Source organism: Chiloscyllium plagiosum, unplaced genomic scaffold (genome assembly GCF_037043375.1).
Source record: "Chiloscyllium plagiosum isolate Xiang-an unplaced genomic scaffold, Cpla_swu_hap1 HiC_scaffold_25, whole genome shotgun sequence".
NCBI classification, from domain to species: domain Eukaryota; kingdom Metazoa; phylum Chordata; class Chondrichthyes; order Orectolobiformes; family Hemiscylliidae; genus Chiloscyllium; species Chiloscyllium plagiosum.
The window spans coordinates 52,753,356-52,766,254 of NW_028270163.1; the positions used below are offsets into that span (position 1 = coordinate 52,753,356).

Consider the following 12,899-nt stretch of genomic DNA (forward strand, 5'->3'; position numbering starts at 1 on the left):
ATGTGACCAACTCTTTCTCATGTACCATTCCACAAACTGGTCCTAATATCATGATTTCTAACATTAACCTTTGCTGTCTTTTCATTGGAAATAGATGCCATTCTGTTCAGCTTACATATAATATATATTTTAATTAATTTCCCTGAAAGTTATTCCATTACCATTAAGGTGAAACCTATGTATTCCTCAATGCAACTGTCTCGATCAGTTCTTTCAATTCCTGTGACAATTTTGAGTATTCTCAGTTGAGTCATCGTAAGGTCTGCTATTTCAAAGAAAACCTGCCCAGCATGGGAACTTTAAAACATTCAAGGCCATTAGCCTTTGCTGCCTTTTTCGATCATGCCCAATCAGTACGTGAATTCCATTTGACCATCTTATCCCTCAATACTCTTGTAACAAATTCCATCTTAGTGAACAAAATCCTCATGTTCTTTACTCTTATAAGCTGACCAAAGAAATTGTTGATTTTTGATGAACTTGTTTTTTCTGCTTTAAGCAGCAGCACTACAAGTCCTGTTAATCAATGTCTCTGGTTATGTAACCCTGTCTGCAAATGCCTTTTTTCTTATGGCTTCGTCTTAGAATTTACTGGGGATTACTAAGATTTCTGAGCAAATACTCCAGCATGTATTTTCTGATCTCACACCTTAACACTGTACAAGACACAAAACAAGTTTATAACTACACAGTTGACATAATTAATCTCCTGGGATTTCAATTCTTAACTTTTGTTGACAGACTTTGGGAGTGAAGTCTGTGAAGTAAAGAAAGGTTTATATTTCTGTGTCTACAGTGTTGGCAGAGAGACTGGCCAAGGGAGACGGCACACTGCAAGCAGTGTTTCGCTGCATGTACGTGGAGGGGAAGTTACAAGCAGTGTCCAGCATTTTATCAAAATCCTTGATGGGGGAATCTTTGGTAGGTTGTGTGTTACAATTTTTATTTCCCCCTCATATGATTTAGCAGAAATTTCTTGTATTTATGTTGCACAAGTTAAGTGGTAGTGAAATGATGAGCTGCCCCGTTTTAACTTCTGGAGTTTTTTTTGTTCTCCTGTCCTGTGCCATGTATTATAATTTCCAGAGCACTCTTTGACTTATGTTAGAGCTAGTTGCTGGAGGTGTGCAAATGTGATTTGGGGACTTTTTTTTAAACTCGCCAGTTAGCCTAACTGATATAATGTGATTTTTGTAAAAAAACTCAAACTTTGCCATTTAACACTGCAGTGTGCAGAGGATCCAGTGACTTCAATATTGATAAAAGGTTTACACCTAAAAAGGCAAATATAACAATGTATGCTCCACAAATTCACCACTTTTCTTGAATGACTGCTGGACGGTATATGGCCTGCAATCGTACATTTGTATTCTGATTGCTATATATTAGGTAAATTTGGATAGTAGCTCAGGAGATGACAAAAGTCTGTTTGATCTTGCAAACCTTGTGCAATCAATTCCAGCATCTTGGGTCCTTTTTTAAAGAGAGAAGGGCTGTTGCATGTAACACAGATATGCACAACCATCTTTGACAGCTGTATGAATGATCACTTCATACCACTGTGATAAAGTTTTACTCTGCCCAACAGACATGCTGGGAAATCAGCATTTGCACTTCACCTGAAAGTAGTGTAATATGATGTTGACTGCAGCCCCATTTTGAAGGATTACTTGCCCACATACCTCTTGAGCAATCAAACTATCTCCCAGATAGAAACTGCAGACCAGTGTGACAAAACAAGGAGAGCTATTCCAACCAATGGAACGTTTTAGCTAATTCAAGCAGGTAGTTCTTGTTTTTTCCCCCAGTACACACAACACCTGGGGACCAAGATCAGGTAGATTGTTTTAATCCATAAACATATCCTGCTTTCAGCAGATGTACAGTCACAATAAGCTTAATTAATCAATATATTTTCTAACAAACCCTTGTCAGTCTCTCTTTTTAAATAAAAAGCACATGCATTATTGTTAAAGCTGAATTCTAATAGCAAGCAATATTATTTCCACCATGCATTCATATTTTTGTTATGTGGTCTTGAGACCTGTGATCAATGAACTATGAGAGTAATATGATTGCAAACATAACGCAAAAACATTTCATCTGTGCTTATCAGAATTTATGTGCAAAATTAATTTTGATACATTTGTTTACTCTGTAGAAAAGCATGTAGTCAGTAGCCAAAATGTAGTCCTGGATTTCTTCTGTCCTATAGCACAATAAGTGGAGTAATTCTTCACTTAATTTGCTAGTCATGTCCTTTGAAATTGCAGATTTAAGTGAAACAACTTTAAGTGAACGATGTTAAAACCAGAATTTTGTTTTTCTTGACAAGGAATATCATAAAGAACCCATGTACAAATTCAAATACTGTACTGTTTATGTTCACTGTTGTGTATTCCCAGCTGAAATAACTTAGAAAATTACTAAATATAAATGAAAAGTTGCATGAATCTGAATTAATGCCTGACAATTTTTCTGTCATCGAAAATGACTAAATCTCTTTTATAGAAGACATGGACTGCTCACCACCTCATTCAAGGACAATTAGCAATGGATAATAAATAGTGGCCTGACCAGGAATAACTACATTCTATGAAAGAATTGTTAAAAACAAAATTATTCAGTTTACATAGTATTTTTAATTTCAGGTGAAGCCATGCTAGAGAGTATGTCTATATGGATATAGTTACATGGATGCAAACGTGTTATCATCTCCCCACCTCCTGTTTAAACATGGAAGTAATAACTACCCCCTACCAAGGTACTCCAAATATACTGTCTAACATTGACTAGTATTTCCTGAAATAAAATTACTTTCTTCCAAAGTAATTTGCTTCTGAATCACATCCCATCTCTGTTAAAACCCAGTGTTCTCTTCATTAAGTAAATTTTGTTTACATTACTCTCTTCTGTGTAACAGGAGTATTTTTGATCTCTTTCCTCTTGCCTTGACTCTCAATATTTCATTTCCACTGTCTGTGGAACACTCAGAAGTCAGCTTATCATCAGTGCCCATGCACAAGCAACTTTTCAGTGAAAACCATCACTTTAAAGGGGTATGCACTATCTATTGTCTCCATGATGTTAAAACAAATTGCTCAAATCTGCATAGAGCAGGGAATTTCTGTACAGATTTTTATTTTGTAATGTAGTGAGTTGTTATGTAATGTACTGCCTGAGAATGTGTTAGAGGCAGATTCAGTTTAGACTTTCAGCAGGTTATTGGATAATTTATCAAAATGTGGTGACTCGGTGGGTCAGTGAATCTGCCTGACAGCGCCAAGGACCTGGGTTCGATTCTACCCTCAGGTGATTCTCTATGTGGTGTTTGCACATTCTCCCTGTGTCTGCATGGGTTTACTCCGTGGTCTGCAGTTTCCTCCCATTAACAAAGATGTGCATGTTAAGCTTATAGTATCCAAAGATGTGCAGGCTACGTGGGTTAGCCATGGAAAATACAAGATTACAGGGATAGGTAAGGTGGTGGGTCTGGATGGGATGCTCTTCGGTGGGTTGGTGTATTTGATGGGCCGATTGGCCTGCTTCCACAGTATAGGGATTCTATGATTCTACGTAAGGTGAAACATTTGCAGCAATCCAAGGTAAAGGAAAGGAAGTTGGACCAATTGAGTTGCTCTTGGAAAGAGCAGGGATGGATGTGGCAGGCTAAATAGCCGCCTGTGTACTACTTCAGATAAGTTGACATCATCTCATAAGACAATGTGAGCAGGTATGTTCATATTTGTGGAAGAATAGTTCAAAGAAGGATATGGTTAAAATTTACGAATGAGGCATAGATTTGTTTGCTATCTTAGCCTTTTTGCTATCATAACCATCCATGACCATTTTGTTACAAATAGTACTGTGCAGTAAAATAATGATTTTGTTTGAGGTTACCTACTGTATTTTCATGAGTTTGACAATGAGCAATATTGTGGCAAGAGCCACAACAATGACATTGACTCTCAGCTGCCCTCTGGGCAATCAGGGACAGGCAATAAATGCTGGCCAGACCAATGATGTCCTTGGTGAATAAATTTTTAAAAATTCGAACTGCTTGCATACACAAATGCAAAAGTGACTGAAGTGACAGAGCTAATGAGTACCTCAAGCATCCCTCAGTGGGATTAACGGATCCAAAAAAACAATTGGACTTAATAATGGGTCAAACATGAACCACGAAGCCACAACTGTTTTTTTGGTTTGATCAAGATCTGCAAGTTCTTTAATATACCATTCAGGGTCATTATTGGTATTGTTAGAGAATGGCATCAGAAATTTTATTTTTAATAAAATGCCCTTAAATTGAGAATATAGCATCATTCATGTATGTAATTATGTAATTGAGGAAGAAGAGCTTTTTGTGCAGTTTAGTTCCAGAAAGGTTTCACATTGCATGCGAAAATCACCCATAACCATTCTGAACTACAGTTAAAATTTATTCCTGTCAGAGAGTAAATCTACATTTTACAAATATTTGCTATCAAATTGGTACAGCTTTTCATGTTTTTTTTTCTAGAATGGGATGATAACAAAAGATGTAACCAGGCTCAAAATGCTTCTTGAAGAAATGGATGTGAGTAATCTGTTCAAAGCAGTAATAAGGGTTTTTTTTTTCAAATAAATTAACTGTGTCACAGATTGTGCAGCTTGCTTTTCATGCCCTTCACATTAGACTTGATCATTGCATGGCTATAACTCTCAACGATGTTCTCCATTTTCTTCCCTCTACTGTGCATGTGACAACATTTGCAAATTGCTATTCATAATGAATTGCTGAAGATGTTAACTTTTATGACACCACTCAATTTATACAGCTGCACAACCCTTGAAATGAATGTTCTCTTTAAAAGTTCTATGTTTTGAAGTTTTACTAATAATTAATTTCAAATAACCAGCATGATATTCCCAGAGTTACCAACATGACATGGTTATATCCCTCCAGTTTTGCACATGGAAAATTCCTGATCTTGAATCAAAACAGAGCAACATAAAATTAATGTGAAATTACCTTGGACCGTTCTTGTACGTTCCGGTATATTTGTTACTAAGTAGAAGTTTCTGTTATACACAGTCAAATGTTCTCATTAGTCAATGTAAAATTAGAACTAATGTAAAGAAAGTAGTGAGTGCTGTGTTATTGCTTTACATTTGATCTGGGAATTGCTGTCATTGTCTGTTTTGCCTTGTGTTGTCTGCAGCCAATTTCTGTTGGTGAAGGAAACATTTGAAGGGGGGGTTGGGTTGGGGAGCACTTTGGTTGTGATCAAGATGGAGGACAGGGGTTATGCTCTGAAATTGATTTCTTCATCTCTCCTTTATCACCATTTGTCTCTTTTCTGGGGACACTCACCATCTGTACAAAGGTAATTCCTTTTGTTGTTTCCATTATCACCTCACCATATCAACATCGAGATTGTGGCAAATTTGCAGAAATCGCTGTTCCAAATTAATGGGTAATTTTGGAAGTTTTGGTCAAAATCCTATTGACCAATAAAGCTTTTGCACTGGCAGTGATCAAGACTATGCTAGACTCTTCTTGAATACTGATTTTTAAAACTGTTGAAGATTTGTTCTTCATCACTGTACATTAGGTATATTAGACCATTCAACCATTAAGCCTGTTCTACCATTCAGTGAGATCGTGACTGATTTGTGGCCTAACTTTATGTGCCTGCCTTTGGCCAATATTCCTTTATATCCTTTGCTTCACAAAACATTATCAATCTCACATTTAAAAATAAGAACTGATCCTGCATCCACTGCTATTTGTAGGAGAGACTTCTAACCCTGTGTGTGTAGAAGTGCTTCCTAACATCTCTTCTGAATGGTCTGGTCCGAATTCCCAGACCATGTCCCCGAGCTCTAGAATCGCACAAGCAGTGGAAAGAGTTTATCCATATGTCCACTGTCTTTTCCCCGTTAATATCATGAAGATTCCAATCAAATCATCCTTTAAGCTTTTAAATTCTAGAGAAAACAGGCCTAATTTATATATCGCTATTTATATATCTCTCCTCATAACTTAAACTCTGATGTTCAGGTCTCATTCTTGTAAACCTACGTTGCACTGCCTCAAAGGCCAAAATGTCTTTCCTAACATGTGGGACCCAAAATCTTTGTTTTCAACTTAAATGTATTTGAAAATGAGTATTTGATTAGCGATTGCCTACGTCCATCAGTTCAGGAGTCCAAAAAGGATTTCTTCTCTCCTACTTACTTATCAACTACTTTAATGTACATAGCCAAATTTGGCATCATCTAATTATTGTTACATGTTTTGATTTTACCTCATATTAATATAGTTTTACTCTCTCTTCTGTCCTTCACTTATCTTTTTAAGATACAGAACATTTTTTTTAAAAAATCTACCAGTCGTGCTCATTCTTATTCATTAATTCAAATTGTTTTTCTCTTCTGGAAGGTTTTTAGAATTTAACTTTTCATCCTGTATTCTTGAAGGTACTCTTTAGCAAGGATTGCTGAATGGCACTCAAGAATAGAGACCTTGTTAGTTGTATGTTTTCTCCCCCTCAGTGATTCATTCTGATGTCAACCCAAATTTCCTGACTGCTCTCTGAATTGAGAATTGTTCTGTTCTACTCATGTGTATTGTCTGCTTTCTATTTTTGTTGCAGATAACCAGCAATAAACTGATGTCCACATATTTGGAAGGCACAGAAGAAGGTAATTCACAAAATAAGTCTGTAGTGTTTATTGAATTAAGTTATTTGTTGTCCAGCATAGTTAATATACCTGTAAACAAACCAAAGAACAAACTTTTATAAAGCATCTTGTGTTCTGAAGAAGTTCTAAAATGTTTCAGAATCACTGAATTATAGTGGGCAAGAAAGTTGAACTGTTTCAAACTAGATGCCCTTTGTTTGAGGACAGCTTTTCATTCGACGTTTTGTTGGAGGCAGTTAGGGACTGACTGAACATATTCATCCAACTCGTTGAAAATAATTTTAAATAGTCTCTCCCAATAGGCCTGTGAGTAAAGGCTTAGTCTGCTAGCACTTTAAACCATGCAGCCCAAAAGCTGCCAGGTTTCATTCCTAATATACTTGGTTTGGAGTTTTTAGCCAGATTGGCTATTAGAATACAATATCAGTGTTCCTGCTCCTGAATACTATCCAGGGAGCCAAATAAAGAAGTGCATGGGTTGGTGTTTTGTTTGGTACAGCATCAAGTTCTGTCATGTCCGCCATGACCATAAACTGTATTAAAAATCATTGACCTATGGCACGTGGAATGCTCCCATCGGTGATCTGCCTATGGGCCTTATGGAACATTATAGCTTTGAAAGATGATCCTTTTAGATAAGAAGGGAAAACTGTGTGATTATATATTATCCAAAAATTTTTACTTTTTCAATTATCGCTGTGATTGTGAAAAGAAAGGACTGACTGTTAAAGGACAAATAATCAATAAAATAGGATACATTTTGGGCTCTTGGACTATCATCTGGAAAACTGTAAGTCAGGCTTCTGAATAATCTGTCTCAGAAGTTATTTTGTTTTACTTTTACATTGGCAGGCCAGGTTAAAATATTTTTAAATTTTGTATTAAATTTCTTGTTTTCTTGCTGGATATCTGATGAGTTTTGGTTCAGGCTGATCACTGTTGTTCGAACAAGCTGTGTAGGCTTGAGTGTCCTTTTTCATTCCAAATTCAACCGAGTGTAGACAGGCAGTTAACTGTTGCTGTTGCAAGGTGACCATTTGATCTAAAAATACTGTCGGAAAATAGAAAAGCTTTTAAAAGAATAATCTTTAAAATGTTTTCAAATGATTGGTGCAGATTCTGAAGATGGATGGCAGTTTCGGCCTCCTCCCCGAGGTGTCACCTGTAGTGAAGAGTACACATTATGTAAAAGGTAAGCAATCTACTATTTAATTAAATAACCTCTTGCTTTCTCATTGGATTAACTTTTGATACAGCGTTTTTGTTGCTTCTCGTCTGTCTCAAATGACGAATTTCTTGTACTTTGTGCATTTGGGCATTCTCTTACTTGTCTGGAAGTGAACATCTGTATGTTTATATTTCATTGTTTGCTGAGCTACAAGATGAGCAGCATGACAGAATTCCACATTTTCTGATATAACATTCTGAGAGGTTAAAGGAATTGAGGATAGGGCCAGAGAACTAACACCAATTTGTTAGAAAACAGAGGTTGGTGGTTGATGGGCAGTGTTCATCCTGGAGTTCAGTTACTAGTGGTGTACCCTAAGGATCTGTTTTGGGGCCACGGCTGTTTGTCATTTTTATAAATGACCTGGATGAGGGCGTAGAAGGATGGGTGAGTACATTTACGGATGACACTAAAGTTGGTGGAATTGTGGACAGTGTAGGAGGATGTTGCAGATTACAGAGGGACATAGATGAGTTGCAGAGCTGGGCTGAGAGGTGGCAAATGGAGTTTAATGCGGACAAGTGTGAGGTGATTCACTTTGGAAGCAGCAAGAGGAATGCAGAGTACTGGGTTAATGGTAAGATTCTTGGTAGTGTGGACGAGCAGAGAGATATGTGTCCACGTGCATGGATCCCTGAAAGTTGCCACCCAGGTTGATAGGTTAGTTAAGAAGGCAATACAGTGTTAGGTTTTATTGGTAGAGGGATTGAGTTTCGGAGCCATAAGGTCATGTTGCAAATGTACAAAACCCTGGTGTGGCCACATTTGGAGTATTGTGTACAGTTCTGGTCACCACATTATAGGAAGGATTTGGAAGCACTGGAAAGGGTGTGGAGGAGATTTACCAGGATGTTGCCTGGTATGGAGGGAAGGTCTTAACGAGGAAAGGCTGAGGGACTTGAGGCTGTTTTCGTTAGAGAGAAGGAGGTTGAGAGGTCACTTAATAGAGACATACAAGATGATCAGACGATTAGGTAGGGTGGACAGTGGGAGCTTTTTTCCTTGGATAGTGGTGGTTAGCACGAGAGGGGCATAGCTTTAAATTGAGGAGTGATAGATATAGGATAGATTTCAGAGGGTGATTCTTGACTCTGTAGTCAGGGCATGAAATGCCCAACCTGCAACAATAGTGGACTCATCAACTTTAAGGGCATTTAAATGGTCAATGGATAAACATATGGATGAAAATGGAATGGTGTAGGTTAGATGGGCTTCAGGTTGGATTCACAGGTCGATGCAACATTGAGAGCCAAAGGGCCTGTACTGCACTGTAATGTTCTATGTTCTATTTCAAAACATATATATGGACAACAATCACACCAGCACTCCAGAATTGAGACTGATAATTTGCAACTCGTAATATCATTGATTATCTGCAGGAATGGTAGATCAATGGTAAAAACAGCCCTCATACAGTCTCTGAAGACTTCCCAAGAACAGACAGACATATCAAGTCCTTACAAGTCAGAGGAAGTGGACAGTGCCTTGCTGGCAATCAAGTCAGGCAAAAATATGAGTTGATGGGATTCAATCAGAATTCTTGAAGAACATTGGTTCACAGGAATGAAGTACCTAGCAAAACTATTTAACAATATCAGTTGTTCAGGCTCCATTCCAAATATCTGGCACCAATTCAAGTTAGTGGTCTTTGACAATCCAGGAAGGCCACTCAACAAGTCATGCAGCTACTGCCCTTCACCCTGGTCTCAATAATATGCAAGGTCTTGGAATGCTTCCTGTTTAACAAACTGAATCCCATTCTGAATGCAACAATGCTTTCTGATATAATCATTGCTCGTGGTAATACTGGACAATTCAGATTCCAGAATGAGACATAGTTTGATAGACTATACGTTTAATTTTTGCAGTTAGTCAACTTGGTAGTTAGTCACTGAAGCATAGACTCACAAGGCTACTGATGTTCTTTAAAACCGAGTATAAGTTTAAGACACAAAGAAAATAAACCTAACTATGTAGTACAGATAAAAAGGTCTTGACATAAACATGCAAATTTTCAATATTTTCACCAATGTCAGCCCCTATAGAGACTCAATCCCTCTTTATTCTCAAAACATGTTGCAATTCCTTTCAGAGTCCCATGGCGTGAACCTTTTTATATTTCTAATTCTCTAAATGTTCTCAGTTCTAACAGTTTGAAGATTTCTATCCAAATACTCCGAGCTATAAAGCTTCACAGACTAGAAGCTACTTCTGCCGAGTGACCAGTTCCCTTGAACTAAATTATTAAAAAGAAATCTTGGTACCCCAGCTATCAGAAACTATTATGCGTTCTGTACTGAACTCTGGGTTTTTCTGAACTAGAATCTTGGTTCTGAAGTCAAAACTGAACCAATTGCTTTAAAGTGTTCACTCTACTTGTCATAAACCCAACATTATCAATATTATCAACGTTACCTATTTCTACCCAGGCACTTGACTGCGATGATATGTCGTCTTGCATGCAATGCACTTGAGTCACTATCCAAACGACTTTTGACCTGTCTAAACTTAACCTTCAAAGACTGACCAAAATCCACCTCTCTCATTTGTGGAAAAAAAAATCAACTTTCAAATAGGATAATATAAGCACTGTTCTTCACCTCCCACCTGGCCAATCAAGCAGGCAGTTTTTCTTATGACAGAAAAGCACACAGGCTTACTGTTAACACTTTTCAAAATCATCTGCTGTGTGAAAGCCAACTAATCAAATCTAGGATCAACAATTAACAGTCCCATGTGCAGCCTGGAGATCAAATCAGCCATGCATGCATGCATAGCCAACAACAAGTTCCTCTGGGCTTCAGTCCTCACCACTTGGCTTCAACACGTATTCTGGTAAGATTTCTTTCTCTCAGACCCATGGCTGTAATGGAGTCATACTGCATGAAACAGACCCTTCAGTCCAACCAGCCCATGTCGAATATGATCCCAAACCTGCCCTGCTGCTGGCCCATATCCCTCCAAATCTTTCCAATTCATGCAGTTATCCAAATATCTTTTCAATGTTGTAACTGTGCCTACATCCACAACTTCCCCAGGACGTTCATCCCACGCACAAAGCACCCTCTGTGTTTAAAAAAAATTGCCCCTTGTCTTTTTTAAATCTCTCTCTTCTCACCTTAAAAATGCACTACCTAGTCTTGAAATCCACCATCCTAGGGAAAAGACACCTACCATTAATATACCTTTCATGATTTTATAAACCTCTGTAAGATCACCTCTCAACCTCCTACACTCCAGTGAAAAAGTGTCCCAGCCTATCCAGCCTTTCTTGATAACTCAAATCTTCCAAATCTGGCAACGTCCTGGTAAATCTCTTCTGAACACTGTCCAGCTTAATAATATCCTTCCTTTAACTGGGCAACCAGAACTGGATATATTAGATTAGATTAGATCACATTAGATTACATTAGATTACTTACAGTGTGGAAACAGGCCCTTCGGCCCAACAAGTCCACACCGCCCCGCCGAAGCGCAACCCAGCCATACCCCCTACATTTACCCTTTACCTAACACTATGGGCAATTTAGCATGGCAAATTCACCTGACCTGCACATCTTTGGACAGTGGGAGGAAACCGGAGCACCCGGAGGAAACCCACGCAGACACGGGGAGAACGTGCAAACTCCACACAGGTAGTCGCCTGAGGCGGGAATTGAACCCGGGTCTCTGGAGCTGTGAGGCAGCAGTGCTAACCACTGTGCCACCGTGCCGCCATCTTATTCCAGAGACGGCTCACTAATGTCCCGTAGAACCTCAACATGACTTTAATCTGTCATACTGTTGACTTGGTAGCCCAGCCTTAAGAACTTCACAACATTGAGAAAAAACTCAGTAAAGATCTGAAAGTCTACTTCAGAAAATAGAGGCTTCAACGAAACTTTGTCAGTATTGTTGCTTTAACATTTTCCCTGAACAACTGGAAGGTCAAGGAAGCACATCATCATCCATTCCATGATTAACCCCTCATCCATAACATAACACCAAATCTTTCTCGACATTACTGGGGTGTGTTCTAAAAAAAATTCTCAAGGTCAGGTTCGTAGGAGAGTAGTCTGACACAGAACAAACGACCAAGAGGCGAGTCTGCTAGAATATGAGCATTTTATTCCCCGCAGCGTCGCCACAACCAGGTCTCTCAAACTTACAACGGGTCTGGCTTATACTCACTCTACATGTTACCGGAACTGGGAGCCGTCAGTTCTCGTAGAACGGTTGCCAACAACCCACGCTCGGCGGTTAAACGTAACCCCGGAGCAGACTCACCGAACTGGAGACTTTTCCAGCTGATATACTCTTTTCCAGATATAAACATTCATGTGAACAGCAGAGCAAGGCTAAAAAAACACATTCCATTCTGGTTACATACAGATAAGAAGATTCACACGGGGAGGTGTGTAATAAGATTCACACGGGACTAAGCAACACCTCCATTCCGGTTAGATTCACACATGTATTGGGACATAATTTTTAACCGTTTCACCACATTCCACTGCTTGGCCCAATACATGTGTTACATTATGATTCACACATGTATTGGGACATAATTTTACACCACATTCCACTGCTTGGCCTAATACATGTGTTACATTATGCTTAATTCAGTTCAATTCGTTTCAGTTAATTTCAGTTCAGTCAATTCAGTGTAGTTCAATTCAGCTCAGTTCAGGTCTGTTCAGTTCAATTCAATTGTGTTCAATTCAGTTCCGTCCATTTCAATTCAATTTAGCTCAGTTCCATTTTGTTCCGTTCAATTTGATTCACTTCAGTTCCACTCAGTTCAGTTCAGTTCAATCCCATTCAATTCTGTTAACTCCGCTTCAGCTTTTTGGACATGCCCACATCCTCCGCTGTACCCCAGGCAAGGGGTTCTTCGGCAGGACTGGGATCCTCTCAAGGGTGGACAGCAGCGACCCTGGGGTTCCTCCGGTCGCCCTCCACCATTTCTCAAACAAACTGCCACGTACATGCCCACATCCAT

General features: G+C 38.8%; 1 protein-coding gene across 6 annotated transcripts in view; it reads left to right on the forward strand.

Moving 5' to 3' along the window:
* helz (helicase with zinc finger) overlaps positions 1 to 12,899 on the forward strand; it is a 276,040-nt gene that overhangs the window by 53,345 nt on the left and 209,796 nt on the right. For 5 of the 6 annotated variants that reach the window (XM_043715064.2, XM_043715069.2, XM_043715066.2 and 2 more), the window contains exons 4-7: positions 797 to 921; positions 4,523 to 4,579; positions 6,642 to 6,690; positions 7,807 to 7,882. In XM_043715064.2, coding sequence (XP_043570999.2) covers positions 797 to 921; positions 4,523 to 4,579; positions 6,642 to 6,690; positions 7,807 to 7,882 — 307 coding nt within the window. The remainder of the gene's footprint in view (positions 1 to 796; positions 922 to 4,522; positions 4,580 to 6,641; positions 6,691 to 7,806; positions 7,883 to 12,899) is intronic. The other variant, XM_043715070.2, reaches the window with a different exon arrangement.